Source organism: Notamacropus eugenii, chromosome 3 (genome assembly GCF_028372415.1).
Source record: "Notamacropus eugenii isolate mMacEug1 chromosome 3, mMacEug1.pri_v2, whole genome shotgun sequence".
NCBI lineage: Eukaryota > Metazoa > Chordata > Mammalia > Diprotodontia > Macropodidae > Notamacropus > Notamacropus eugenii.
In genome coordinates, this window is record NC_092874.1 from 60241665 (window position 1) to 60268207 (window position 26543).

Here is a 26543-nt window from a genome sequence, read left to right on the forward strand (position 1 = left end):
CGGATGCTACCTAGGACTGTGGGGAATCATTTTTATCTGGCTGTGTTTTTATATTGGGTATGTACACATGTGACAATGAATAAAAACTGAAGACAGGAAGAGAGATAGTATATCACCATCACACTGTCATTTTGTTCCTTGGTATTTATTGGTATTTCACAAAGGTGAATATATTTGTAGCGTTTGACATTATGAATATTTATAGATAATAGCTTAAGATATAATTATTTGAATTCAGAGTCTTTACAGTTATATAGCATGTCTTGAAATGATTTTTTCATTACTTTTACTAAAAATTCTTTAGTATACACAATATTTTAGTGGAACTTTTACAATAATAGGGAAGGCAACATTGTTGAATTGATGGGAGTAGAAGAGAGTAATATTTTGCTTGGAGATGGTATTTATATTTCCAAATGCTCTGGGACAGTGATTTTTTTGATTAGTCAAAATATTTCATAAGATATGGAGTTGAAAAAAATCTTAGAGATCCTCTGGTTAAACTATCTTATTTTACATATGAAGAAACTAAGGGCTAGAGAGTTAGGTCACTTATTTAGTGCCTTGCCAATAGTAAATGCTTAATGACAGTTAAAATTTCCCATGTTCTCTCATGGTAAATATAGGACCAGCTCATTGTGTATGAACCATTAGTATGTCAGTATCATCATCACATAGAAAATCCAATGCATGACATCCCTAAAGGAAATCTTATATCACTGTCAGATAAACATCTCTCCATTTTCCTCCATATGGGTTAAGATGAAATCTGTTATAAGCTTTTATTTCAAAAGCTTGAGATACTCTAAGAAGCAGCATGGGGTAGTAGATAGAGGGCTACCCACAGTCTTCATCTATGTCCTTTGTCACATTTAGAGAACAAAAGAAGTTTCTGGGTTTGGGTCCTTAGGTTGCAAGGAATGCAGGGGATGACAGACAGAGGACCGAGTAAAGTGTTCAGAATGGTGACATAGAGGAGTTGGAATACTCTGTGTGACTTTGCAGTTGTCAAAATGCAGATAGGTGGCACACTGGATAGAGGGCTAAGCCTGGAGTCTGGAAGACTTGAGTTTAAATTTAGCGTCAGTCACTTAACTGCCTGTGTGACCTTGAGTGTCACTTCCCTTCTGTTTCAGTTTCCTCAATTGTAGAAAGAAGGTAATAATAGCCCTTACTTCCTAGGGTTGTTGGGAGGATCCAACAAAATAACTATTGTAAGATGTTTAGCCCAATTCCTGCCACAATGATAGGTAGTTAATAAGTGTTTGTTTCATTCCTTATTTCCTCCCTTGTTTTCCTGAGTATATTTAAGTAGTACTCTACTTGAGTAACTCCCATAGGGGAATTAAAAAAAATGCCTCACATGCATATTCCTCTATGTATCAAGTCAGCAAGTATTTATTTAGCACTTATTCTATTGTGTCTGTGCTCAGCTCTATTAATACAGAGTCAGAAAGGATGCCCTGTCTTTAATGGAATTCCGTTCTAAGAAAGAAGACAACATATAAATAACTAGAGACATACAAGTTTATATACAGGGATATATACTGAGTATATGAAAGGTAATCTCAGAAGGGAAGGCACTAGAGGGGGTGAAGCCAAGATGGCAGAGTAGAAGCAGGGATCTGCTACAACTTTTCCCCCAAACCCCTCAAAAAACCTGTAAAAAATTACTATAAACAAATTCGAGGGCAGCAGAAGCCACAAAATGACAAAGTGAAGCAAATTTCCAGCCCAAGATAATCTGGACGATGGACAGGAAGGGTGTATCATGCCAGACTGGGAGTGGAATGGGAGTACAACTCAGTATGGGCAGAACAGGGGACTGAATCACTGGCAACTGCCAACTGAGCATTACAGACCCCTCAACCCATAAATGCAAACCACAGCTTCAAAGGTCAGTTGGAAGGGTCTCTCACCTGCCTGAGAGGGGAACATGGTCTGGCCCCAGCCCCTGCCCCAAGGTGGCAGCATCCATTGCTGAAGCTGAAGCTGCTTCTGGAGCCCTTCACTTAAGAAGTCAAGTAGTTGGCTGGGAAGATGAGCAAATGGGGAAAAAGAAACAGACTATAGATTCTTACTTTCTCAGTGAAGAGTAATTTTCTTATGTGATGAGGAAGAACAACACCTACAGCCAGAGGACCACAAAGCCAAAGTTTCTGCATCCAAAACCTCTAAGAAAAATATGAATTGATCTCAGGTCATGAAAGAGCTCTCAAAGGACTTTGAAAATCAAATAGGAAAAGTAGAGGAAAAATTGGAAAGAGAAATGAGAGTGTTGCAAGAAAATCATGAAGAAAAAGAGTCAGCAGCTTACTAAAGGAGCCTGAAAAAAATGCTGAAGAAAATAACACCTTTAAAATTAGATTAACCCAAATGGGAAAAGAGGTCCAAAAGCTCACGGAAGAAAATAATTCTTTAAAAGTTAGGACAGAGCACATGGAAGCTAATGACTTTATGAAAAATCAAGAAATTATAAAACAAAACCTAAAGAATGAAAAAATAATAGAAAATGTGAAGTATCTCTTTGGAAAAAACAACTGACCTGGAACACAGATCTAGAAGAAATCATTCAAAAATTATTGGACTACCTGAAAGCTATGATCAAAGAAAGAGCCTCGACATCATCTTTCAAGATATTATCAAGGAAAATTGCCCTGGTATTATAGAACAAGAGGAAATAATTCACTGATCACCTCCTGAAAGAGATAGCAAAAGGAAAACTCCTAGAAATATTGCATATATTGTAGCCAAAAATATTGTTGCCAAATTCCAGAGTTCTCAGGTCAAGGACAAAATATTACAATCAGTCAGAAAGAAACAATTCAAGTATTGTGGAAACACAATCAAGATAACACAGCACTTCTCAGTTTCTACATTAAGGAGGGCTTGGGATATGATATTCCAGAGGTCAAAGGAGATGGAATTAAAACCAAGAATCACCTACCCTCAAAACTGAGTATAATGCTTCAGGGGGAAAAATTGAACTTCAGTGAAATAGAGGACTTCCAAGCATTCTTGTTGAAGATACCAGAGCGGAATAGAAAATTTAGCTTTCAAATACAAGAATCAAGAGAAGCATGAAAAGTTAAGGAGAAATCATATTAAAGTTGAACTATTTACATTCCCCCATGGAAAGAGGATATTTATAACTCATGAGACCTTTCTCAGTATTAGGATAGTTGGAGAGAGAGAGAGAGTATGAGTGTGTGTATGTATATATTTAGAGAGAAAGAGCACAGGGTGAGCTGAATATGAAGGGATGATGTCTAAAAAAGAAAATTAAGAGTTGAAAGGAATGTACTAGGAGAAAGAGAAATGGAGAGGTAGCATGTAGTAAATCATCTCACATAAAAGAGGCATAAAAAAAACCTTTTACAATGGAAAGGAAGAAGGGGAAGGCAAGAGGGAATAAGTGAACCTTCTTTTCATCAGATTTGGTGTCAGGAGGGAAGAACATACACACTCAAATGAGAATGGAAGTTTATCTTACCTTACAGGAAAGTGGGGTGGGAGGGAGAGGGAAGAGGATAAAATAGGGAGGATAATAGAAAAGACAGCAAATTGGGAGAAGGAATAATGGGAAACAAACACTGACAGAGGAACAGGTCAGAGGAGAGAATTGAATAAATGGAGGGCAGAACAGGATAGAAGGAAATATAATTAGTATTTCACAGCATCACTGTTATGGAGGTGTTTTGCATGACCATACATGCACAACCTTTATTGAATTGCTTGCCTTATCAATGAGAGGAGGTGGGGAGGGAAAAAGAGATAGAATGTGGAACTCAAGGCTTTAAAAATGAATGTCAGAGATTGTTTTTACATGCAACCAGGAAATAAGATATATAGGCAATCGGCCATAGAAATCTATCATCCTACCAGAAATTAGAAGGGATGGGGGAGAGGGGAATAGAAGGGAGGGCAGGTTGGTGAAAAGGGCAATCAGAATACATTCTTTCCTGGGGTGGGGGATGGAGGAGATGAGGAGAAAATTTGAAATTCAAAATTTTGAGGAAGGGAATGTTAAGAAATGAAAATAGATAAATTTATATTGAAGAAAGGAAGCTTACCGTCTAGTAGGAAGGTAGTATAAACACATAGAGATCTAAGATACTATACAATCTTTCCTACAATTTGGAAAAAAAAACAAATAAAAATAGACAAAGACATGATTACAGTAGGATTGAAACTACATTGGCATGTGCCTCATGTATCTGTCATTTCTTCAGTGTAGAATCACCAAAGGGCAAGAAGAGAAAGAAGAGATTGAAGAAAGTAGAGGGGCTGTACTAGGGATTTGGAGCAACATAGCTGTCCCAAAGTTACTGTCATGTTTTGTAACCTTTGGGAGCAAAGTGGGATAGTTTTGGGCCCCAGCAGTCAGTTTTTAATAAAAGGAAGGTGATATCACAGTTAAGACATTTCATACAACGGCACTTCCCAGTACAGCCTGGACCAGATTAAAATGTAACTGGGAATTATTTAATAAAATAAATGAAAATACAACAGCACATTAAAAAAAAAAGGAAGGCATTAATTACTGAGGAAACCAGAAAAGGTCTCTTAAAAAGGCAGGATTTGAAATGAATCTTGAAGGAATCCAGGAAAACCAATAGATAGAGTTGAAGGGACAGAGCAGTCCAGGAACATGAGACAATCAGCGAAAAGGCACAGTGATGGAAAATCAGATGTAAGAGAAATAGACCAGTTTATGTGGATCAGGTTGGGATTTATGAAGAAGAGTGATGTATGAGAAGACCAAAAAAGCCAGGAAGTTATCATTTATGAAGTATATTAAATGCCATGTAAAGAAGTGGTACCCCTGGAGCTTACTGACCAGGGGACTGATGTGGTCACACCAGTGTTGTAGTGGGGAAACTCATTTTGGTAGTTAAATGGAGGACTAATTGGAGCTTGGAGAGGCTTGAAGCAAGCAAACTAGCGATTGGTTCATTGAAACAGGCAAAAAGTGGTAAGGGTCTGCCTGAATTAGAAGTGCAGCCCTGTTCTGGAAAAGAAGGAAACATATTTTTGATTTTGTATTTCTAGTACCTGTTCCACATCCTTGCACATAATGTGCTCTGAGTAATGCTGTTTACATTCAAGTGAATTTCTGACAATAATAGAAACTTCTTTTTAATTTATGGCTAATGACTGGTTGAAAAAATGTTTAAAAAATATGTTTAAGAATAAATTAAAGTAGGTTATGAGTAAATCATGAAAGTCTTTAATCAAAGTAGGAAAACTGCAGTTCAATTATAAGTTGATCATTTAACTGCAATTGCCTTGCAAAACAAAAAACAATTATAATTTGAATTGCTCTGAGGCTTATTTTTACTAATTTCCTCATATTTGGATACGTTCTAGGTGAAGGATTTGTTATTAGAAGTGGTAGTAGAAGTGAGCAAGGCAAGCAGGTTGTAATAAACAGATTCCATAGTAAGAAACAAGGAACAAGGGTTAATCAGAGAACATTCTCCTCTCTGACACGTAGTTACTTATTTTGTGAGAAGTCAAATTGCACACAGTGTAGTGGAAAATGTATGTGAGGCAGTGATACACCAAGTAACGATTTCCAGACTTTGCATAAGATGTACCTATACCCTGTCCTAGCTCTCACTGTAGCTCTGCTTGAGCAATCAGAGCTGTAGTTGAAGATCAGGTATTGAAAGTGAATGTTGGTATTTTTGTTTCAACTGTACAGGGGACATTAGCGAGTTATCATCCTGTATTTTCAACCTGAATTCTAAAGCAACAAGGTTTATATTTTGATATTTCCTCATTAGCTACCATGGCTCTGAGCTCCTATCCCACGTTATTAAATATTATTTATTAAATAAAATGGAGAAACCTTTTTTTCTCAAAGCTTCCACTCATATTTCTTGACATGAAGTATGCTTTCTAATCTTCCAGGCTTAAATAAACATCAAAGATGATTGGATATGCAATTTGTTGTGTAACAAAATGAAAAAGACAAATGATTATTTACGATGCATCATTTGTGAGAAAAGTCACAGTCAAAGTCACTCCCATTCCTTAATTCTCCTCTATTCTGGAAACAGAGTCCTCTCAGTCATCTTTCTTAGGATACCAAGTAGAGTTTCTTTTCAATAATTCTCATTTTATTTACAAGAAAATAATTAAGATGGCTCTCTCAGAAAGTAACTAGGTTTTTTTTTCTGTTTTCTTAGTTTCTCTCAAGATTTTGAGTCTTTACAGAATGTTTGTTAAACACTTTCAGTCTTGTCACAGAATCCAAAAAGGTTCAAAAATAATCTGTTACAAACAACTCTGAGGTACCACATCATACGTGTGAGACTGGCTAACATGACAAAACAGGAAGATGATAAATGTTAGAGAAGATGTGGGAGAGTTGGAACACTAATTCATTGTTGGTGGAGCTGTGAGCTGATCCAACCATTGTGGAGAGCACTTTGGAACTATGCCCAAAGGGCTACAAAAATGTGCATACCCTTTGACCCAGCAATACTTCTTCTCGTACTGTATCCCCAAGAGATCATGAAAATGGGAAAGGGTCCCACATGTACAAAAATATTTATAGTAGCACTCTTTGTGGTGGTCAAAAACTGGAAATCAAGGGGATGCCCATCAATTGGGAAATGGCTAAATAAATTATGGTTTATGAATGTATTGGAATACTATTGCTCCATAAGAAATGATGAACAGGAAGACTTCAGAGAAGCCTGGAAAGACTTATATGATCTGATGCTGAGTGAAAGGAGCAGAACCAGGAGAACTTTGTACACAGCCACAACCATAGTGTACGAGGATTTTTTCTGATAGACTTAGAACTTCATTGCAATACATTCCCGAAGGTCTTTTAAGGCGAAATGCCTTCCACATCCAGAGAAAGAACTATGGAATTTAACTGCAGAATGTAGCAGATTATTTCCTTTTGCATTACATTTTGGTTTGTTTTATTATTTTTCCCATTTATTTTAATCCTTCTATGCAACATGACTATGGTGAAAATATATTTAATAGAAATATGTGTAGAAAACCTATAAAATTATATGCCATCTTGGGAAGGGAGGGAAAAAAAATCTACGTTATATGAAAGTGATTGTAGAACACTGAAAATGAAGTAATAAAAAAAATCTGTTATATATATAGATTTACATCTCAAGTTATGGATGTTTCTCATCTCCTATAAATGTGCTCTCTAATTATAAACCCACTATGATAATAAATATGAAATTTCTGCCAGTACTGTTGCTGATAGATGATATCAAATGACCTATTTCATTGTTTTATGCGGATTAATTATATATAACAATTACTTCATTTTTTTAAATTTTCTTTAAAACACCTGCGTATATTTTGATCTTTTGAATGAATACTACCTAAGGATAAGGACATCATAATTTTTAAAAGTAAAGAAACAGAAACTGATAATTAATAGGATAAGGCCAAGAGAAATTGTTCAGTCAATATGTCTTTTAATTATTAGACCAAGTTGACTACTTTAAAATTCCTGAAAAAGTGACATTGGAGGATGCTAACTGAAAATTGATCTCTGAACAATTCTTTGAGAAAGAGGAGCTAATTTTTAAAATGGAAGATTTTGTGCATATTTATCAGTTAAAAATAACCCTCAGATATGATTAAATCAGAGAAAAAAGCTTCAAGTATAGATAATTTGTAATATCTATTCTATATCACAAAAATATAATATATAAGGAATTTTCTCAGGTCAGAATCTCAGCTCTCCTGTTAAAGAATTATGAGACCCAATACCAAATTATCATAATGCTGATAGGAATCTGAGTTGAGCAAAATGTGTTGTTTTTAAATAAGTCAAATTAGTGCCTTTGTTTTTATGTCACAATCATTTCCTGGATATTAGAAAACCTTCCCCTCCCAACTCCTCCTTTCAGTGGCAATTGAACTGAGAAGGAAACTGGAAGAGGTGAGGTGGAGGTGAGAAGGGGAATTGCTTTCTAGGCTTGAGAAAAGTCTGAGCAATGACTTGGCTGATAAGGTGCTGTATATGGGACAGCCAGTAGGACCTTTTGCCTACAAGGGAGAATGTGTGAAGGAGAGTAGTGAACACCAAGCCTGGACACATAGTATGGAGTTAGATTAGGAAGGTCTTAAAAAAAATGAGTTTGCATTTTTTCTCAGAGCAAGAGACATCCACTGAGAATTCTCAAACTGGAAACAAATATGTTCAAGTTAGTGTCTTTGCGATACCAATTTGGAGGTTGTTCTCGAGAGGGATGAGGATAAATAAAAGTCTTCTTGTGTTTTGCTGAATTCCCAGTACAATTTCTTATCCCACAATAATGTTCCATTGCATTCATCCATTCCCAGTTCAGTTGGTACTGTTTTTTCCCTAGCCCTTTGTTCTCAGAAAATTTACTGCTAAGATTAATTTGGTATCTATGGGGAAATTCTATCTTTGATCTCCTGGGATATATGCCCAGAAATGAGTCAAGGAACATGAGTAGTAAATTTTCTCAAATAATTCCAAATCATGTCAACCTGGTTTTGAATATTAATATTGATGAATAAATGTGTAAGTTATTTATTATATGTACATATATATATACACAAATGTGTTGATACATACTAAATGTATATATGTGTGTATATATGTTTATATGTGTACACACATGCATGCATACATATACATACCCATATACATACATACATGTATATGTGTGTACAGATAGATAGATAGATATACATACACACACACACAAATTTGTAGTCACAGCCATCTACCAGGCTCTCTGCTATAATTCCTACTCCTCTCCCACTTTACCCTCTCATTTATGATTTGGGGTATATGTAGAGAAAATTACTTTTAATGTTAGCCTTAAAGGGAAAATATAGAAAAGCAAAATATACAAAAGAATTATTGGATAATGTACCCTAATGCCAAATTTAAATTTCTTTGATTTTTGTTACTTTATATCTTTATAAGGGAATGTCATCCACTGTGCTTAATCAAGAATTGGCCAAGGGTATGCCCTTTTCAAGCTATTTTATAGTGATCTAAAGTATGACTTGTATGTATACTTGTATTGGACTAAGATCAAGGAAAAAGAGAACAGTGGTGGAGAGGGTCAAGACAAATGAACACAGTCAATTGTAAGCCAATAAATATTGGCATACTTTTACTTCAGTCTGCCTCTCTGAATCTTTACAAGGGTTTGGTGATTACTATATTACAACCTTAATTAGATTTAAACTTAATTAGTTTTTCTTTTGTCAGTTTATAGATTGAGGCTATTTAGTCCTTTGTAACTAGAGTACTGTCACAGCTGAATGAGATCTCTTGTGTCCCATACATCTTGCCCTTTCTCCACAACCTGAGTCCCAATATACCTTTCCATTTCATGCGTTATCACATTCTCCATTAGCACAAAACTAAGGATATTACAGTGGAAGGATAAATTGTGTGTGTGACCTACAGTTGAACAGAATTTTCTTCTTACTCCTAGACCAGAGCTAAGTAAACCTTTAACAAGGCAAGACAAGCAGACTTTGACCAAGGACTCTGAAATTTAAAGGGAGCTGGTGGCTCTTATGTTCTTCCAGCATCAAAGAAATGACTGAACCTACCTGCTAGTTATCCAGAATAATTAGTTAAAACAGTATGTACACAATGACATTGCCCCTCCCCCCCCCCCACATGTAGCCTCTAGGGAGAATATGCTTCAAATGAGCTCCATACTAGCACTGCCCTCATTGTGTCCCAGTCTCTCACTGAACTGAATTTGTCTTAAAAGGTTCATTTGAGTAAATATTTTCTACTGTCTGGCCCAGGTACATTTTGTGAGGCTTACAAATGCTGCAGTTGCTGTATCTGGAGATAAGAGAGTTATTAATAAACAGAGTTAGGGCTGGAAGAAGGCAGCACTGATTGAGTATCAAATAGGCCTTGGCCTAAAGGGGCCAACATCTCCCATTGCATCCTGGGCTATCTCCAGTCATCCTGATGAATATCTGGTCCCTGGATTCAGATGACTCCAGAGGAGAAGTGAGGCTGGTGACCTGCACAGCCCTCCCTCACTCAAAACAAAGTCAAGTGCAAGTCATGTCATCATTTCTCTGATGGCATGGTCTTCTTCGGCAACGAAGGAGGAACAAAACAATCTGTGAGAAGACACAGCTGTCTAGATAGGGACCCAATTAGCTGAGTAATTCAGCTTCTCCTCTCCTGTCTGTCTCCCTTTCCCCTTCCTTCTCCTCACCAAAGGAAGGTCAATTTGGATGACCAGAGGATGCCAAGTTAACTTGGGGTTTACTGGCTAGATTTCTTCCTCTCCTCTCCTCTCCTCTCCTCTCCTCTCCTCTCCTCTCTCTTTTCTTTCTCTTTCTCTCCCCGCCCCCCAAACCAGATGGAGTTGGCAAACTCAGTGAGTAGTGGGATGGGCTAATGTGTAGTGTAATGAAAATGTAGTGTCATGAAAAGAACATAAGATTCAGAATCTGAGTTCCAATATTAGTACCTGTGTGGGCTTTGACAAGTCACTTATCCCCTTGTGATCTTAGTTTTCTCATCTGTAAAAGGAAGTTGGATAGAGAATGTCCAAGTGGCCATTTAGCTTTAAATAGTCAAAGAGAGAAGATGACATTCCAAGTTGGTGGGATAACATGGGATAATTCAGAGAAGTGGAAAACGCACAAGGTAGGTTAACACAACATTAAGGAAATTAGTTGGGGATCATTTTATATATTAATGATCTTATGAATTAAACTGCAAAGCTAAGTGGTTGTCAACTTTCTTTGTATCCCTTCCATCAGCTACTTTATGGTATACATTCAATATGTGCTTATTAATTTTACTCAATATAGGATAAATTTAGGGGAGAGGTACTGATTAGGCCCTTAAGAAAAGGGCCTTCAGAAAAGCTCTTGGACAAAAAGATGTTACTTTGATTCACCAAAAACAATAATTGTTGATGGTTGAAAATTATTTTACTCATTGCAATGAAAATTCATTCCACAGACAGTCCCTCCTGGCTTCTGTTTCCGCCAAGTGATCAGTTTTAGCTTGAAAAGCATTTTCTTTGATTGTCTTTGTCTTCACATAAGTAACTCCCTGGATCAATGTTACAATGATCTAGTTTCTCTAAAATCCATTCAAAAGGTTTCACACATTGACCTTTCTGTGGAAGAACTTGTGTGCATGTGATATAAATCAGTAACATAGCCTTCAAATACTCAGCTTCTTGATTGTGTAATATTGTTTATACAAGTAAATATGAAGGATTGGTGAAGAGGTTTATTTATTGATTAACATGAAGGGAATATCAGAAGTCACAAAACCACCTTGCAGTGAGTGGAAAAAGAAATAATTCCAGATAACTTTTCTCTGAATAATAAATTGAGAAGGGGGGGGGAATGTTGCTTAGAATTTGAATTTTTGTAACCCTAATCATATTTTAAATGTTCTTTGAGATTTTTTTTATCCAGTCTAATGCTTACCTCCTCTTCCCCACCTAAAACAAACAAAAGACCTTTTAGTACAGGGATTGTGCTTTATTCACCATTGTATCTCCTCTACAGTAATTTTGTACCTTTAGCACATCAGTCAATCAATGAGCATATATTTATTAAATACCTATTATATGTGAGGAATTATGCTAGGTGCTGAGGATACAAAGACAAAAAAGGAATAGTTCCTTTTAATCATTTACATCTATAAATACTCATGCAAAATAAATATATACAGGAGAAGGAAGGGAAAGGGAAGGGAAGAGAAAAAAGAAATATATAATCAAGAGATAGTAAAAGGAATTTATGTTTATTGACTGATAAATGAAGAAAGTGAGGCAGTTAGAAGTTAAATTACTTTCTTGGGGCTACAGAGCTAGTAAGCATCTAAGGTCTTTCTGATTTCATGTCCATCTTTCTATCGACCATGACATTTCATTGCCTTCATCAATGTATTGTCATGTGGATTTAACTGGTAGATAATATAATATTAGGAAAGGTAGCTGGCATGCTGAATGACAGAGGTAGGATCTACAAAAATCTTGACAGGCTAGCATGATGGAGTGAACTGAATAACATAAATTTAATAGAGATAAATATGGAATCCTAAATATCAGTTCCTAAAATCATATAAATTAAGGATGGATGAAGTATAGCCAAACAACATCTCATACGCAATATTTTGGGGAATTTTTGTGGGTAGTAAATTTACTATAAGTCAATAATGTGAAATATCAATAAAAAAACAAACCTACTTCTACTTCAATCTTTTTTTTCCCTTGTAGTTAAGGTTACCATGATTTTATTAATGTGGAAAATTCCAATAATATGATCTCTTTGCTTTGGTACTAAGGTGCCAAAGCAGATGGGTCACTCAATATGTATTCAGTGCCTACTCTCTACCAAATACTGTACTAAAGGCTGAGGTGCAAAGAAAGGCAAAAGGTTGCCACCTGAGGAGCCCACAGTCTAATGGAAGAAACAACCTACAAGCAACTGTGAACAAATAATGTAAATACAAGGTAAACTGTAGATAATCAACAGAAGGAAGGCACTGGCATTAAGAGGGATTAGGAGAAGCTTTGCATAAAAGACCTGGATTTTGGCTGAAACTGAAAGGAAGTTTGGGAAACCGGGGGGGTGGGGGGTGAGGGGGGCTGCAAGGGACATAGAGATTAGGTGATTTGCCCTGTATCATATGACCAGGAAATGTCAGAGGTTGTACTTGAAACCAAGACTTTTATACCTTCTATCCACTACCATCATCTCCTTCATCCAAATGGGTTTCATTAAGAGAAACTTGTTCAGAACTAGAAAGGTGATATAGTGCCACTCTAGCCAGTCCTTATCAAATGACATCTAAAATATTGGGTTTACTTCTGAGTACCATATATTGAGAAAATTATTTATAAATTGACTCTGCCACAGGAGGGCGACTGTAATGGCTTTGAATCTGTAAAATATTCCATAGGAAAATCCATCAAATCTATGAATTAATCTAGCTAACTGAATTTTAAGGTAGGGAAAGAGAAGACTTGGGCTGTGGGTGGGTATACGGTTATTTATTTCAAATTTTTAAAGGACTGCCTTTTGGGAAAAAGAAAAATACTTTTACATTAGGTGCATTCTAGCTCAATATAAGGAGAATCTTCCTAATAGGACTGTTCAAAAGTAGAACCAGATGTTTCCCAACATAGCTTATTATGTTTAGTTATAGGATGTCTTTCTTTAAGCAGTAGGTCAGGCACCATCATCTTTGAGAAGATTTTCTGATTTCCCAAAATGTTATTGCCTTCTATCTTGTATTTTAATTACTGTGTGTGTGTGTGTGTATGTGTGTGTTTGTGTGAGAAAGAGAGAGAGAGAGAGAGAGAGAGAGAGAGAGAGTTGCTCCCTGGGATTTCCTTGTACTGATGAAATCATATTAAAAATTATTGGAGTAGATTTTTTTGATAGGTTGATCACAGTTGTGTATGTGTGTGCATACAAACATGTATGTATTAACTTTGTATTTATACTGTATACATTTTTATATATACTTGTCTCCCCCAGTAGTATATAATATCACTGGGAGTTGATATCGTTTCATTCTTTGCACTTATGTCTCCAGCACTTAGCTTAGTGTCTGGCATACAGTAGGTGCTTAATAAGTACATATTCATTGATAGTGATGGTCTTTCACTGATAGTCTTCAGGCAGAGGCTAGATGATGCCTTCTTGGAGAGGTTGTGTGGGGGATCCCTGTTTAGGTGCATATAAGACCAGATGTCCTCAATTTTGCCTTCCAATTCCAAGAAGAGTCTAAAATTGCTTAATAACCATGCAGAATTTCATATGAATCTTTGTTTCTTTGCTGTTGATGGATTTAGTGGGTGTTAATTCTTAGAAACCTTACCTTTCTGCTCTTTTGTGATCAGACAAAAATGCCTTCTAGCTTATTTTTTCCTAATAGAAGCCCAGGTTTGAAACATGAACTTTCCCAGGAGGAGATACAAATGAGAAGGGGCATGGGCTCCTGATTATACCTCTATGGCACCATTATGTTCCTAATTGTAGAAATAAACAGATAATTTCCATATTCAAGCCTAAGGGTTGTTTTGGTTTTATGCTATCCAATCAATTAGAATAATTAGAGTACTTCCCAATGTTTATTCTCTCTGGGAGATAATACTCAGAAGTGTTTTGTATTCCATGAAATTGTCAAGTCAAAATGTATTGGTTTCCAGGAAGCAATGGAAAATCCTTGGTTCCAGATAATGTGCTATTTTAATCTATTTTTTCTGCTTCTGAAGTTTCAGAATGAGAAGATAAGAGGAAAACTGTCATGAAGAAAACATTTTAGGATTAAATTGCTTCTGTGTTTATTTCTTCTCCATTTGATACTATTGACTCAAGTTCTAAAAATGAATTAGAATAAATTATAAGTAGCGTTCTCTGAGCTGTGATGAATTGTAGTATTTTTTAGTAGTGTCATTCAGGATACAAGGACTTGCTTAAAAAAACCCCATCCCTTTGGGTGGTTCTAATATTTAAAATCAATTAAATATAACTACATAGGACATAGAAAGGCAGCATGGTAGTGGATAGAGATATGGCCTTAGAAACCACCTGCTCACACATTTTCCTTCTGGAAAAGATGATTGCACTGACTCCTTTTCAACTCTCCGTTTTTTCTCCAGTTCCTTTCTTCCACAAGTTGAAAACATCCTTGCACTCAATCAGGAAGTCAGAAAGGGGGAAAAAAAGAAATATTAGTAATTAAAAAAAAACCAATAACAGCTAGCATTTTTATGGTATTTTAAGATTTGCGTGATATTTTATAAACATTATCTCATTTTGTTCTCACAGCAGCTCTGAAAAACAGTGTTATTATTATCCCATGTTTAAAATAAAAAAAAATTAGGCAGGCATAGTTGAAGAGACTTGTCTAGAGTCACACAACCAATAAAGTGTCTTTGAATAGATTTGAATTTAGGTCCTTCTGAGTCTAAGTCCAGCACTATGTTCACTGTGCTACCTATCTGCCAATGATAATGTGATACAGACCTGAGAATTAGATGCAGTAGACAGATAGTAGCAGATAAGGTAATAATCAGTTCACCTTCTTTAGCCAAGAACCTATAAATTAAGCCCCAAAAGATATACATGTCCTTTATGTTGCAGTGGAAAGGATTTGGAGAAAGAATATCTGATTTCACGTTGCAGCTCTATTCCTTTATTAGATATGAGGCCTTGAGAAACTCTTTTAAACTCTGTGTGATTGTGGGAGGTGGGCTAAATGACCTCCACATTCTCTTTCAGATATAAACCTAGTGATCTTATGGTAACTGCTTAGATGACCACATCAGCTGGGTTCATGGGCTCTGGAAACAGAGGCGGATTTTATTTGTGTCACCATCTTTTCTATCATGCACGCTATCAATCAAATCTTTTATGTCACATAGCCTTATAATTTGATCATGTTGGTGTTCAGTTGCTTTTCAGTCATTGCTGATTTTTGTGAACCTATTTGGAGTTTTCTTGGCAAAGATACTAGAGTGGTTTTCTCCTCCAGCTCATTTTACAGATGAGGAAACTGAGGCAAACAAGTTTAAGTGACTTGCCCACAGTCACATAGCAAGTAGTGTCTGAGGCCAGACCTGACCTCAAAAATTTGAAACTTCCTAACTTCAGGCCCAGCGTTCTATCCACTGAGCTACCTAGCTGCCCATAGAATGCGTGTAGCATTCACTAAAAGCATAGTGACTTTTAGTTACAAATAGTCATGAGGCTGGCTTCACTGACATACCAGGTCTCCATCTTATTCTAGTCTGAGCCTTTGAGGCTATATATGGGAATCACATTCAGAAGTCTCCCCTGCCACCCCAGCTTCTGGGATAAGAATTCTCTGTTAGACAAAAATTGCTGGGAAAACTGGATAAAAATGTGGTAGAAACTAGGCATAAATCAACGCCTGACACCGTACACAAAAATAAAGCCCAAATGAATAGTGATACTATAAACAAATTAGTGGAGCAAGGAATAGTGTATTTATCAGATTTATGGGAGAAGGGAAGAATTTTTGGCTAAAGAAGAGATAGAAAGCATTGTGAAGTACAAAATGGATAATTTTGATTACATTAAACTGAAAAGTTTTTGCACAACCAATGCAACCAAGATTAGGAGGGAAGCAGAAAACTGGGAAAGAAGTTTTGCAAATAGTGTCTGTGATAAAGGCCTCATTTCTGAACTATGTAGAGAACTGAATCAAATGTACAAGAATACAAGTCATCCCTCAATTGATAAATGGTCAAAGGATATGAACAGGCAGTTTTCAGAGAAAGAAATTAAAGATACCTATAGTCATATAAAAAAATGCTCTAAATCACTATTGATTAGAGAGATGCAAATCAAAACAATTCTGAGATACCACATCACACCTATCAGATTGGCTAACATGACAGAATAGGAAGATAATAAATGTTGGAGAAGATATGGGAGAGTTAGAATACTAATTCCTTGTTGGTGGAACTGTGAGCTAATCCAGCCATTCTGGAGAGCAATTTGGAACTATGCCCAAAGGGCTACAAAAATAGAATACAAAAAATATCCATACAAAAATATGGATAGAGTTTGTTTGACCCTGTAATATCACTTCTAGAGCTATATCCCCAAGAGATCATAAAAATGAGAAAGGGTCCCACATGTACAAAATTATTTATAGCAGCACTCTTCTTGGTGGCCAAAAATTGGAAATCAAGGGGATGCCCATCAATTGGGGAATGACTGAATAAATTATGGTATATGAATGTAATGGAATGCTATTGCACTATAAGAAATGATGAACAGGGAGACTTCAGAGAGGTCTAGAAAGATTTACATGATCTGATGTTGAGCAAAAGGAGCAGAACCAGGAGAACTGGTACACAGCAACAACCACAGTGTGCAAGGATTTTTTTCTTAGAACTTCGTTGCAATGCAAGGTAAACAATTCCCAAAGGTCTTTTAAGGCAAAATGCCTTCCACATCCAGAGGAAGAAATATGAAATTCAATCGCAGATTGTAGCAGATCATTTTCTTTTGTATTACGTTTTGGTTTGTTATGTGATTTCTCCCATTCATTTTAATTCTTCTATACAACATGATTATGGTGAAAATCTATTTAATAGGAATATATGTGTAGAATCTATATAAAATTGTATGCCATGTCGGGGAGGTGGGGGAGGAGGGAAGGGGAGGAAGGGAAGAAAAAATCTAGGTTGTACTGTAGTGATTGTGGAACACTGAAAATAAATTTAAAAAAAGGAAATCTGCCCTGCCCTATCACTTTATGTGGAAGAGACTAGACCTGTTACAAACTCAGGGAGAGCCTTTTCCAAAATCACCAATCTAGAATAAGAACAAGGACTCAGTTCTTATGCAGACTTCAGGCCCATTCAAATACACTAACCAGGAATGAGTCAGATAAAAGAATTTTGCTTTTAGGGTCAATGGTTATGAACTCATTGGTCATTTTGGCTGCTTCTCTTTATAAACATCCCCTTCCCCTCCTTTTCTCCCTTGAGATAAAGGGCCTGGGTCTAGGCAGCTCACATCAGGGACTTATGCTTGAGGTTGCCTGGTACACGCTACTTGCTAATTGGGGACAACTATTTCTGAAACAAGAATTCTTCTTCTAGTCTTCTCAGTGACTTTGGAAGGTCATTTTGATTCTCCTGAATCTTTAAGTTTACTCAGCTATGAAGGAAAGATAATAACACTTAATCGCTCACTTATTGCTCAAGGGTGTTGTGAGAAATAATTAGTTAATAGTTCTAAAGCAATTTGAAGATGTAAAAAAAGTCCTAAGTGGAATTATTGAGGTTCTTTAATATACCGTACATAATCTATGGGTGACCTATCATTTCAAAAAGCACCTTTCCGTTTACTGACATCAGCATTATTAAATCCAGGTTTTGGGATTACATTAATATGCTCGCATATAACCACGGCTATGTGACAAAGAAAGAATGAAAATAAAATCAAAAGAGAAAAAAGGTCCTATTTGAATTTATCGTCTGACATCTCACTTGGGACAAAATTTTCTAATTTTGTAGCCTCCTTATTCTCCCCATCTTGCATTCTTCAGTCTACCCAGATTGGCTTTTTCCTCTGTCCCTTACCCATGACAGTTTATCTCCCATCTCTTTGCCTTGCTTCCTGGCCCTACACTCTATTTCCTCCACATCTTTACTTCTTAAAACTCCTAATTTTCTTCAAAGCTCAACTCAGACATCACCCCGAAGTGGTGTTTTCTGATCTTCCCAGCTACTGTTGCCTTCACATGGAAAATCATTTCGTATTTATTTTCTAAATATTTGCTATGCATTTTTGCACTTTTAGGAGAAAAAGTCTTTTCATTTTTGTCTTTATGTTTCAAGTGCCCAGTTCAGTGCTTGTCATAGAGTAGGCACCAAGCAGGAGTCAGATTAGTGCAGTGTTGAGAGACCTAGCCTCAGGCTCAAGGTTCACATTCTGTCTCTGACATGCGCTAAAGAAGGCTTTTCATCTCTCAGCTCCCTAGGCATCTCTCTAAAAGAGTAAATTGCAGAGACGCAGTTGGTAAAGGAAGTTCCTTACCAGGAGCTTTTTGCACCAATGAGATAACAGTTCCAATCAAAACAAACCGAAATCTGCATACATTTATTTCCTGGTATGTGTACATACTGTTAAGCTCCTTGAAGGCAGAGACAGACAATGAATCCATTAAAGGGTATTTATTAAGTGCCAGCTGAGTGCCAGACACTGCACTGGGAGCTGGGGAGGGAGTGTGATGAAGAAACAATTCCTGTACATGGTAGGCTTACATTTGAATGAGGAGAGAACAAATATATATGTGTGTGTGTATATATATACAAACTATATGCAACATGAATATAAAATTTATAAATACATATATGTGAATTCGATTTATATGTAAATTATAGAATACATCTATGTATAATATATGACATAAGCATTTATGATTGCATGTATTTATATTTATAATTTAATTTTATGTATTTGTAATTTGTATGCATAAAATATATGTTCACATATTTACTTAGTAAGCATAAAGTATTTTGGGAAGTAAGGCAGTAGGGGGATTGGGAAAGTTTTCATGCAAAAATATTGCCTAGCTTCTATCTTAAATGAAGAGAAGTTTTCTATGATATGAGAGGAAGTAGAGAATGCATTCGAAGCACTGGAGATAGTCAATGAAAAAACAAAACCATGGTAAATGGAGGGTTTTATTTTTTTGTTTGTTAAGAAAAGACTGAAAGGCAGTATGCATGAAATCACAGAGAGTGCAGTCAGAAACAGCTAGAAAGATGGGTTGGGGCTAGGTTGTATGTGACTTTAAAGTGCATTTTAAACTTTATAAAATCATGTATCAATTATCACTGTTAGATTTCAAACACCGATATTCTTCTGATGATACAATGTGACTGTGAGTCATAGAACACTGTGATCTCGGAAGAATCAGTATATCCTGTGACCCAAAGGGCAGTGGAAAGATTCATAGTGGATTTAAATAATTCCAATTATGACTTACAATGTAAGAAATGTTATAACACTGAAAGCATTTATGACTTAACAAGATGATGAATCAGTCATGTTCTATGAATGAGGGATAACAGATGAACAGTCCAACTTCTGACAATGAAGGAAGTTGTGGAAGTCCTCAATGAAGTATTTATGGCAAGATATATCATACAGGATGAGAAGAAATGGATTGATTACCATAACAGCTAGAAGTGATGTTATAAGAGATTGAGGAAAAAAGACGTAGTAATGCATCTTGTCTCTGACACAGTCACTATATGAAAATGGACAGGTCACTAAATCTATCTACACCTCAGTTTCTTCTTGAAAAAGAGAAATAGCATCTAAGCGGCATTGTCATTTAGCTGTTAAAGGGCAGCATGTTCAGTTACAGTTCCAATCTCTGATGCATACCTATAAGTCACTTAGCCCCTCAGTGCCCCAGGTAAATCTATAAGACTTTCACTGCAGAGAAGTTTCAGATATACATTGACAGAGGGAGTTTCCTCAACAGAAGATCTGTGTGCCAAGAAAATTGTGGTTGCAGTTGAAAAATTGTAATAGTCAAGATAATAATACCTGTAGTGTCTGCTTTTCCCTCACCCTCATCAGAATGAGTATTTAAGCACTTTGGAAACCGTAAAAAGCTCCATTTAGAGGTAAACTATTATAATTCTCTTTAGCCTCCCAGTGTCCTCAGCAAAGTAATTTCCTCAAAGCTAGATAATCCCCACCTTCTCAGTTTTACTCCTTGGTTGCTAAAACTATAGATAAAGTTAGTTTACATTTAATATAATGCAATTAATTAAATGTGAATTTAATCAATTGAAGCTTATGTGAATCTTCATAGGTATATGTAGATCCCATTATTCATTGCTAGCATTTTGTAGTGAAAAGAGCCTGGGCCAAGAGTAAGAAAAGACCTTGATTTTACTCTTGGCTCACACACTTGGTAGTTATGTGACCAGTGATCATTTCTCTCATGCATATTCAATGTCTCCCTCTCCACTGGCTCCTTCTTTTGTACATAGAAACATGTCCAGGCCTCAAAACCTTCACTTGTTCCTGTTGCCCATCCTCCCCCAAACTATGCCCTATTTCTCTCCTCATGAATATGGCCAGACTTCTGGAAGGAGTAATTTATATTTATTGACTCCAATTTCTTTTGGGTCCAGTTCCTTACTCACTCTTTAAGTCTCTGCAATCTGGTTCAGTTCTTATGAAACAACTCTCTCTAAGGTTCCCCATGTCTTCTTGATCACCAGATCTTTTTCCCAGTCTCCATCTTTCTTGAATTTTCTATCCTGTTTGACATCTTTAACCATGCCCTCCATCTTGGTCCTATCAGCTCCCTAGACTTACAGGACTGATCATTTTGATCTCCCCTCCTTTTGACCATTTTGTATTTTGATTTGCTCTTCTGGTTCTTCCTTCTAATTGTGTCCTTTAAGTGCAGATTTGACCCGAGGCTCTGTCTTTGACTCTCCATTTCTTTCTTCACTGTCTTGGTCAGTCATGTTTAGGATAGAAATCTGGCACCTTACGAGTAAGGATTGTTTCATTTATTTTGAATTTGTATCAACACCTAGCATAATGTCAAGAATTTAGTGCTTGATAATTACTTCTTCAAAAATTGATTGATTGGTGATCTCATTGACTCTCATGGTTTCAATTATCATCTCTCTCCAAATCATTCCTAAATCTTTATGTACAGTGTCAACCTTTCTTCCAAAGTTCAATTCAAAGGGCTTTACTTGAGTACACATTTATCTGAATGTCTCCAGAATGTTTCCACCTATACTGGCGGACATCTTAAATTTTGTATGTCCAAAACTGAAATCTTTTCCCAAGACCTACCCCTCCTCTTATCTTACTCATTTTTCTCTTGACAGCTCCAGCATTTTCATTTATTTAAAGTCATTCCTTTCCCTAATCACCATTACCTCCCTTCCCAGTCCTAATCATTTGCCAAATACTACTTGCTGCTACCAAACTTGTTTGATAGAATTGTCTTTACTGTGATTGGCTCCCCACTACTTTTCTTACTTTGAGATCTCTTTCCATTGTCTGATATAAAAGTGATCTTCTTAAAGTAGGGATTTAACTTCTCACTCTCCTGATCAGTGCTTTCCTGTTGCTTATTAAACAAAATGCAATCTTAACCTGAATTCAATAGCCTCCACAATCTGGTTCCAACTTGCATTTTCAGCCTCATTTTACAAAACTGTGCTGCCTATAGTCTATGCCAAAACTGAAATTCTTTAAACAAAGTCTAGATGGCCTTTGGTGTAGCATGTAGTGAGAGATGAAGGATAAATAACCATTGATGTAGAATGTAGAGAGGATTCCTTTTCAAGTATTGATTAAACTAGATGATATCTGATTTCCCATTCACCTCCAAGATTCTATGACTATCTGAATCTCTTTTACCTTCTGCCCAGGGCAACTCCCGGGCCTTCGCCTTCTACTTACCTATCCCCGGTCTTCGGACGTCTCCGGCCCCTCTCCTGGTTGGGGGAGGGGAATTCCCTCTCCCTGTTGGGGGAGGGGAATAAACAGGCAGAGCACCCGAAAGGAGTTGCAGCCAGCAAGCTTTATTGCGTTTCTTCTCTTCCAGCTCTCGTGGTCATCCCCTTTTATTATCCCCTGTCTCCTCCCCCGTACCTCCCATGGGCGGGCGAGCTCCTCCCAAGTGCCTCCCCGTGGGTGGAGCCAGCCTGTTACCAGGGCCATCCCAGTACCCCACAAGGGGGCAGGTTCGGACCCTCAGGCGTCTCACGGTCCTCACAGGGGACCCCGGTCCAGAGCTGTCCCCCAACAACCTTCGTCATTTGGAACATTGCCCTGAGCCTCAAATTGACTTCTCTCATACCTCTACCTGTTAATTTTTTTTTTCTATTTTTCCAAAGGCCAGCACTGATGCTACCTCTTCAATGATGCTTGGGTAAAAGTGGTTATCTGTTGTATGCAGGCTGAGCTGGTTCTTCGAGGGAGTGGGGAGGCTAGATTATGATTGGGTCAGCTCTGGGGATTAAATCTTGAACTATTGGTATAACTTCCTTGTGTCTGAGGCATAATTGACTGAGCCCACGAAGAGTTAATTGTTATTTCTGGGTTTGGTGAGATTCCCATTCTTTTGAGCATGTGAGGGGCTGGTATATTATTATGAACAGGGATTGGCGATGGGGAATGTGGAGGCAGAGCAGAAACTTGGCCACTCACATCAGTGCTGTATCCTTATTTATCCTTTTTATTGTTGAGTAAACTTCTCTTCATTAAATATTTCATGACCCATGAGTGCTTTTCACTACTAAGTTTTAACCATTGTGCTGGTCTCAGCTAGACCTGACTTAGAAAAGGTATTTTCCCTCATTTCTCCAAACTAGGGTCACTAATGACACTGTGATTGATGTCACCTATATATTTAATCTTTCAGATTTTCTCAACTTCTCCCTGAGTAAATTGTAACCTTCTTAAAGTGAAAGCATCTTGTCATAATCCATCTCTACCATTGCACATAGTAGTTGGCTTTTGGTTGGAACTCATCTCTGCTGCTAAATCTAAAACTGTCTTGTTACTCTTTCTCCTTCCTGAATCCACTGCAGTTTTTGCTACTATTGACTGTTTTCCTGGATGATCTTCATCAATAGTGTCTTCATGACACTGTTCTTTCTTTCTTCTACTTAGACCCTATCCTTTGTTAAATAATCGTCATCTTGAATGAATGAATGAATGAATACACATGAGATTAAGCACTTAACTCTGTTTAAAGCACTTTGCTAAGTACTAGGAATAAAATTAGAAAAGTAAGGTAGTCTCTGCTCTCAAAGAATGCACATTTTAATGAAAAAGACAACATATTTGGACAACAATATTGCCGTTATTCACTCATTTTTTGCTCACTCTTCTTTTTCTACACCCTCTTCTCTGATGGTTGCATAAAGTTCCATGTGTTCAGTTATCTCTGTTCAGATGATTCTGAAATCTCTATCTGTCTTCTGAAGTTCAGTCCCATGCAACCAGTTGCCCTCTGGATACCTACACACCAATGTACCAAAGGCATCTCAAAAGAAAATGTGTAAAATAGAACTCCAAATCATCTCTCCTCTTCATTTCTCCACTTCTGTTGATGGTGACATTTGGGGGGGGGAGGAGCAATTTTCTTTTTTCTTTATTTTATTTTTAATTTATGGAATAAAACAAGAATTTCTATAACACAGTACAGTATAAAAAAAGATGATTGCACATGAAACTGCAAATCTACTGTGCACAACTTGCTATTCCTTTCAAATATACAACAGAATTATCATGTTATTTTTTTTTTTTACCTTCCCCTCACCCTAGAGATAGAGAGCAAAGTTAAGGGGCTATTTTTTCATGGCACTTCCTCTCACCCATATTCATTACTTTCACTCTTTCCTCTTCCCTAATCCCCCAAATCCAGTTATTTGTGAAGCCTGGTCAGTTTTACCTTTGTGACATTCCTTCCATCCCTTCAATCTGAAATTTTATACTAGATAAGGTTCTTTTTATATCTCACCTATACTGTTTCAGTAGCCTCTTAATTGGTAGCCTGTCCCTAGCCTCTTTCTTCTTCAATCACTCTTCCATTTAGCTGCCAATTTGATATTCCTAAAACACAGATTTAACCATATTTCTTACCCAATCGTGCCCCCACTCATTTTTTTTTATAATTCCCTACTTATTATATCGAAGATAAAACATAAAATCCCAAACCTGGCAATTCAAGACCTTCATAGTCTGGTTCTTGTCTCTCTGTGCATTTTTTAAAATGTTATTCCTCATACAATGAAAGCATTTCATCTTTCATAGCCATGTCTTTTGCACAAGAGGTCTTTCATATCTAGAATTCTCTTTCCTCACCTCTGACTCGTGGAATCCCTTACTCCTTTAAAATGTATCCTGGATGTCACCATCTATATGACAACTGCTTTGATCTCCAGTTATCAATACTCTTCATAAATAAATTATTTGTATTAATTTGTATTTTCATATACACATACATTCAAATTACTTATTACTTATGTGCATGTTATAGCAGTCCAAATGATGTAAATGTTTTCAGAGCAAAGATTATTTCATCTTTGTCATTGTAGCCACAATGCTCAATACATAACCATGAACATAATAAGAGTTTAGTAAGCATTTTTAAAAAATCAATGTGATAGTCAAAATGAATCTTATAAATGCTCAATATAATAGGTGACTTAGGTTCTAACTGATCAAGTCTTCCCTCACTGTCCATTCAGAGGCACATAGAGTGAGGAACCATAAAAGAGTAACTAAGATTGTAACGAGAACCACATATCTCCTAAGGTTTGTAGAAATGTGAAGGATGACTCTGTTCTCTAGCAAATACTGATAGAAGTATAGGCTAGTGTGTATCCTGAAAGATCATCTCACTCTGGTTTCTACAATTTAACTAAATGTTCCCCTCTGCCCAATAATTGAGACAGTCCAAAAAAAAAAGAAAAAAAAATTATTCTGAAGCAGTAGGTAAATGCAAATGAGGAAGATGCTCCTGTATCTAGAGGAGAGTTTTAAACTTTTGTTTTTTTAGTCATGGACTTCTTTGGTGGAGTAATGATCATTTACATAATATTATTATTGCCACCTCTATAATGCTTCTTTATCTTAAAAGTGCCATATATCCTTATATGATTCTTTAAACAGTGGTATGAGGGAAGTTGTTAATAACAATCCCAATTTTACAGAAGTGGAAAATGAGACTGAGAGGTTGACTAACTAGTTGTGTGACCCTAAGGCACTTAAGACTGACTGGAGTGCTTTACTCAGGGTCACACAACTAGTAAGTGACCAAGTTAGGCTCAAACTCACTTGTTTTGACTCTAAGTCTTGTGCTTTACTCTACTACCTAGCTATCTATTAGTGTGGGTTCAGTGAATAGGAGATATGTTTATAATTATGATCACTATTATTTTTCAGCCAGTGGACATTGTTTGGATGGCTCTCTGTTTTGTCCATCAACTAATAGCTGCATCCCAGCATCCCAGCATTGTGATGGATTTGTTGACTGCACTGATTTCCAACTCGATGAGTCCAGCTGCTCAGGTATTCCACTTTTCATTAAAATACCATTTACAGCAGACACCTGGAGTGATTTTTATTAAATCTGTAGAGTAAATAAAATAAAAGCTCATCTTCTGAGTAAGTATGGAATGGAACATAAACTGCTGTGATGAGTTAGAGGTAGCAGGAGGAAAGGTAACACTTCTTGCTACCTTTGCAACTTAATCGTAGATTTAGAGCTATAAAGGACTTTAGAAAGTAATAATTCCAAACTCCTTCACTTTAAAGATGAGGAAAATGAGTCCCAGAGAGATTGAATTAGTTACCTAAGACTGTGCAGCTAATGGTGGTAGAGCTGGGATTTGAAAACACATCCTACTCCTTTATTATTCAGCATTTATTAAATACAAAAATTAAAATAAGGTAAGTAGCTAATGATATTTAATCATCTCTTTTTTATAAAATGCATATGAATAGTAACAAAAAACCTTTTATTATAAAAATCAATCCACATTCATATAGTGATTTACAAAGTGCTTTAAATAAATTATCTCATTGAGCCTCATAATAACCTTTGGAAGTAAAGACTACACATTTTGTTGTCTTCATTTGACAGATGAGAAAACAGACCCACAAAGGGGGAGGGAATGTAATTTGTCCATGGCTCCACAGATAACACATAGCAGAATTGAAAATTTTGTTCCAGGATTTGGGGATTTCAAAACTATGCTGCCATGCTACTTCGCTTTGCGACATAAGATCAAATATAGTAGTGATGGAAACCTATACATTTCTTCTTTCCTTTTTTTTTTATAAAGGAGGTGACCTTTTCAGCTGCATAATCTTTTTCCTTCTGAAAAAAAACTGTTTGAAGTTATTCTCTACTTCTCTATGGAGTCTACTGTAACAGTCCTCCTGATAATTCAAATTAGACTATGTCATTTGGCGACAATCATGGGGAATCTTTCTTTTAATCA

General features: G+C 36.6%; 1 protein-coding gene across 4 annotated transcripts in view; it reads left to right on the forward strand.

Moving 5' to 3' along the window:
• MALRD1 (MAM and LDL receptor class A domain containing 1) overlaps window positions 1-26543 on the forward strand; it is a 1140778-nt gene that overhangs the window by 1000272 nt on the left and 113963 nt on the right. For all 4 annotated transcript variants that reach the window (XR_011976660.1, XM_072651641.1, XM_072651639.1 and 1 more), the window contains one exon: window positions 25483-25608. Coding sequence is in view for 3 of the 4 variants with exons in the window: in XM_072651641.1 (XP_072507742.1) it covers window positions 25483-25608 (126 nt within the window). In the remaining variant the exon portion in view is untranslated. The remainder of the gene's footprint in view (window positions 1-25482; window positions 25609-26543) is intronic.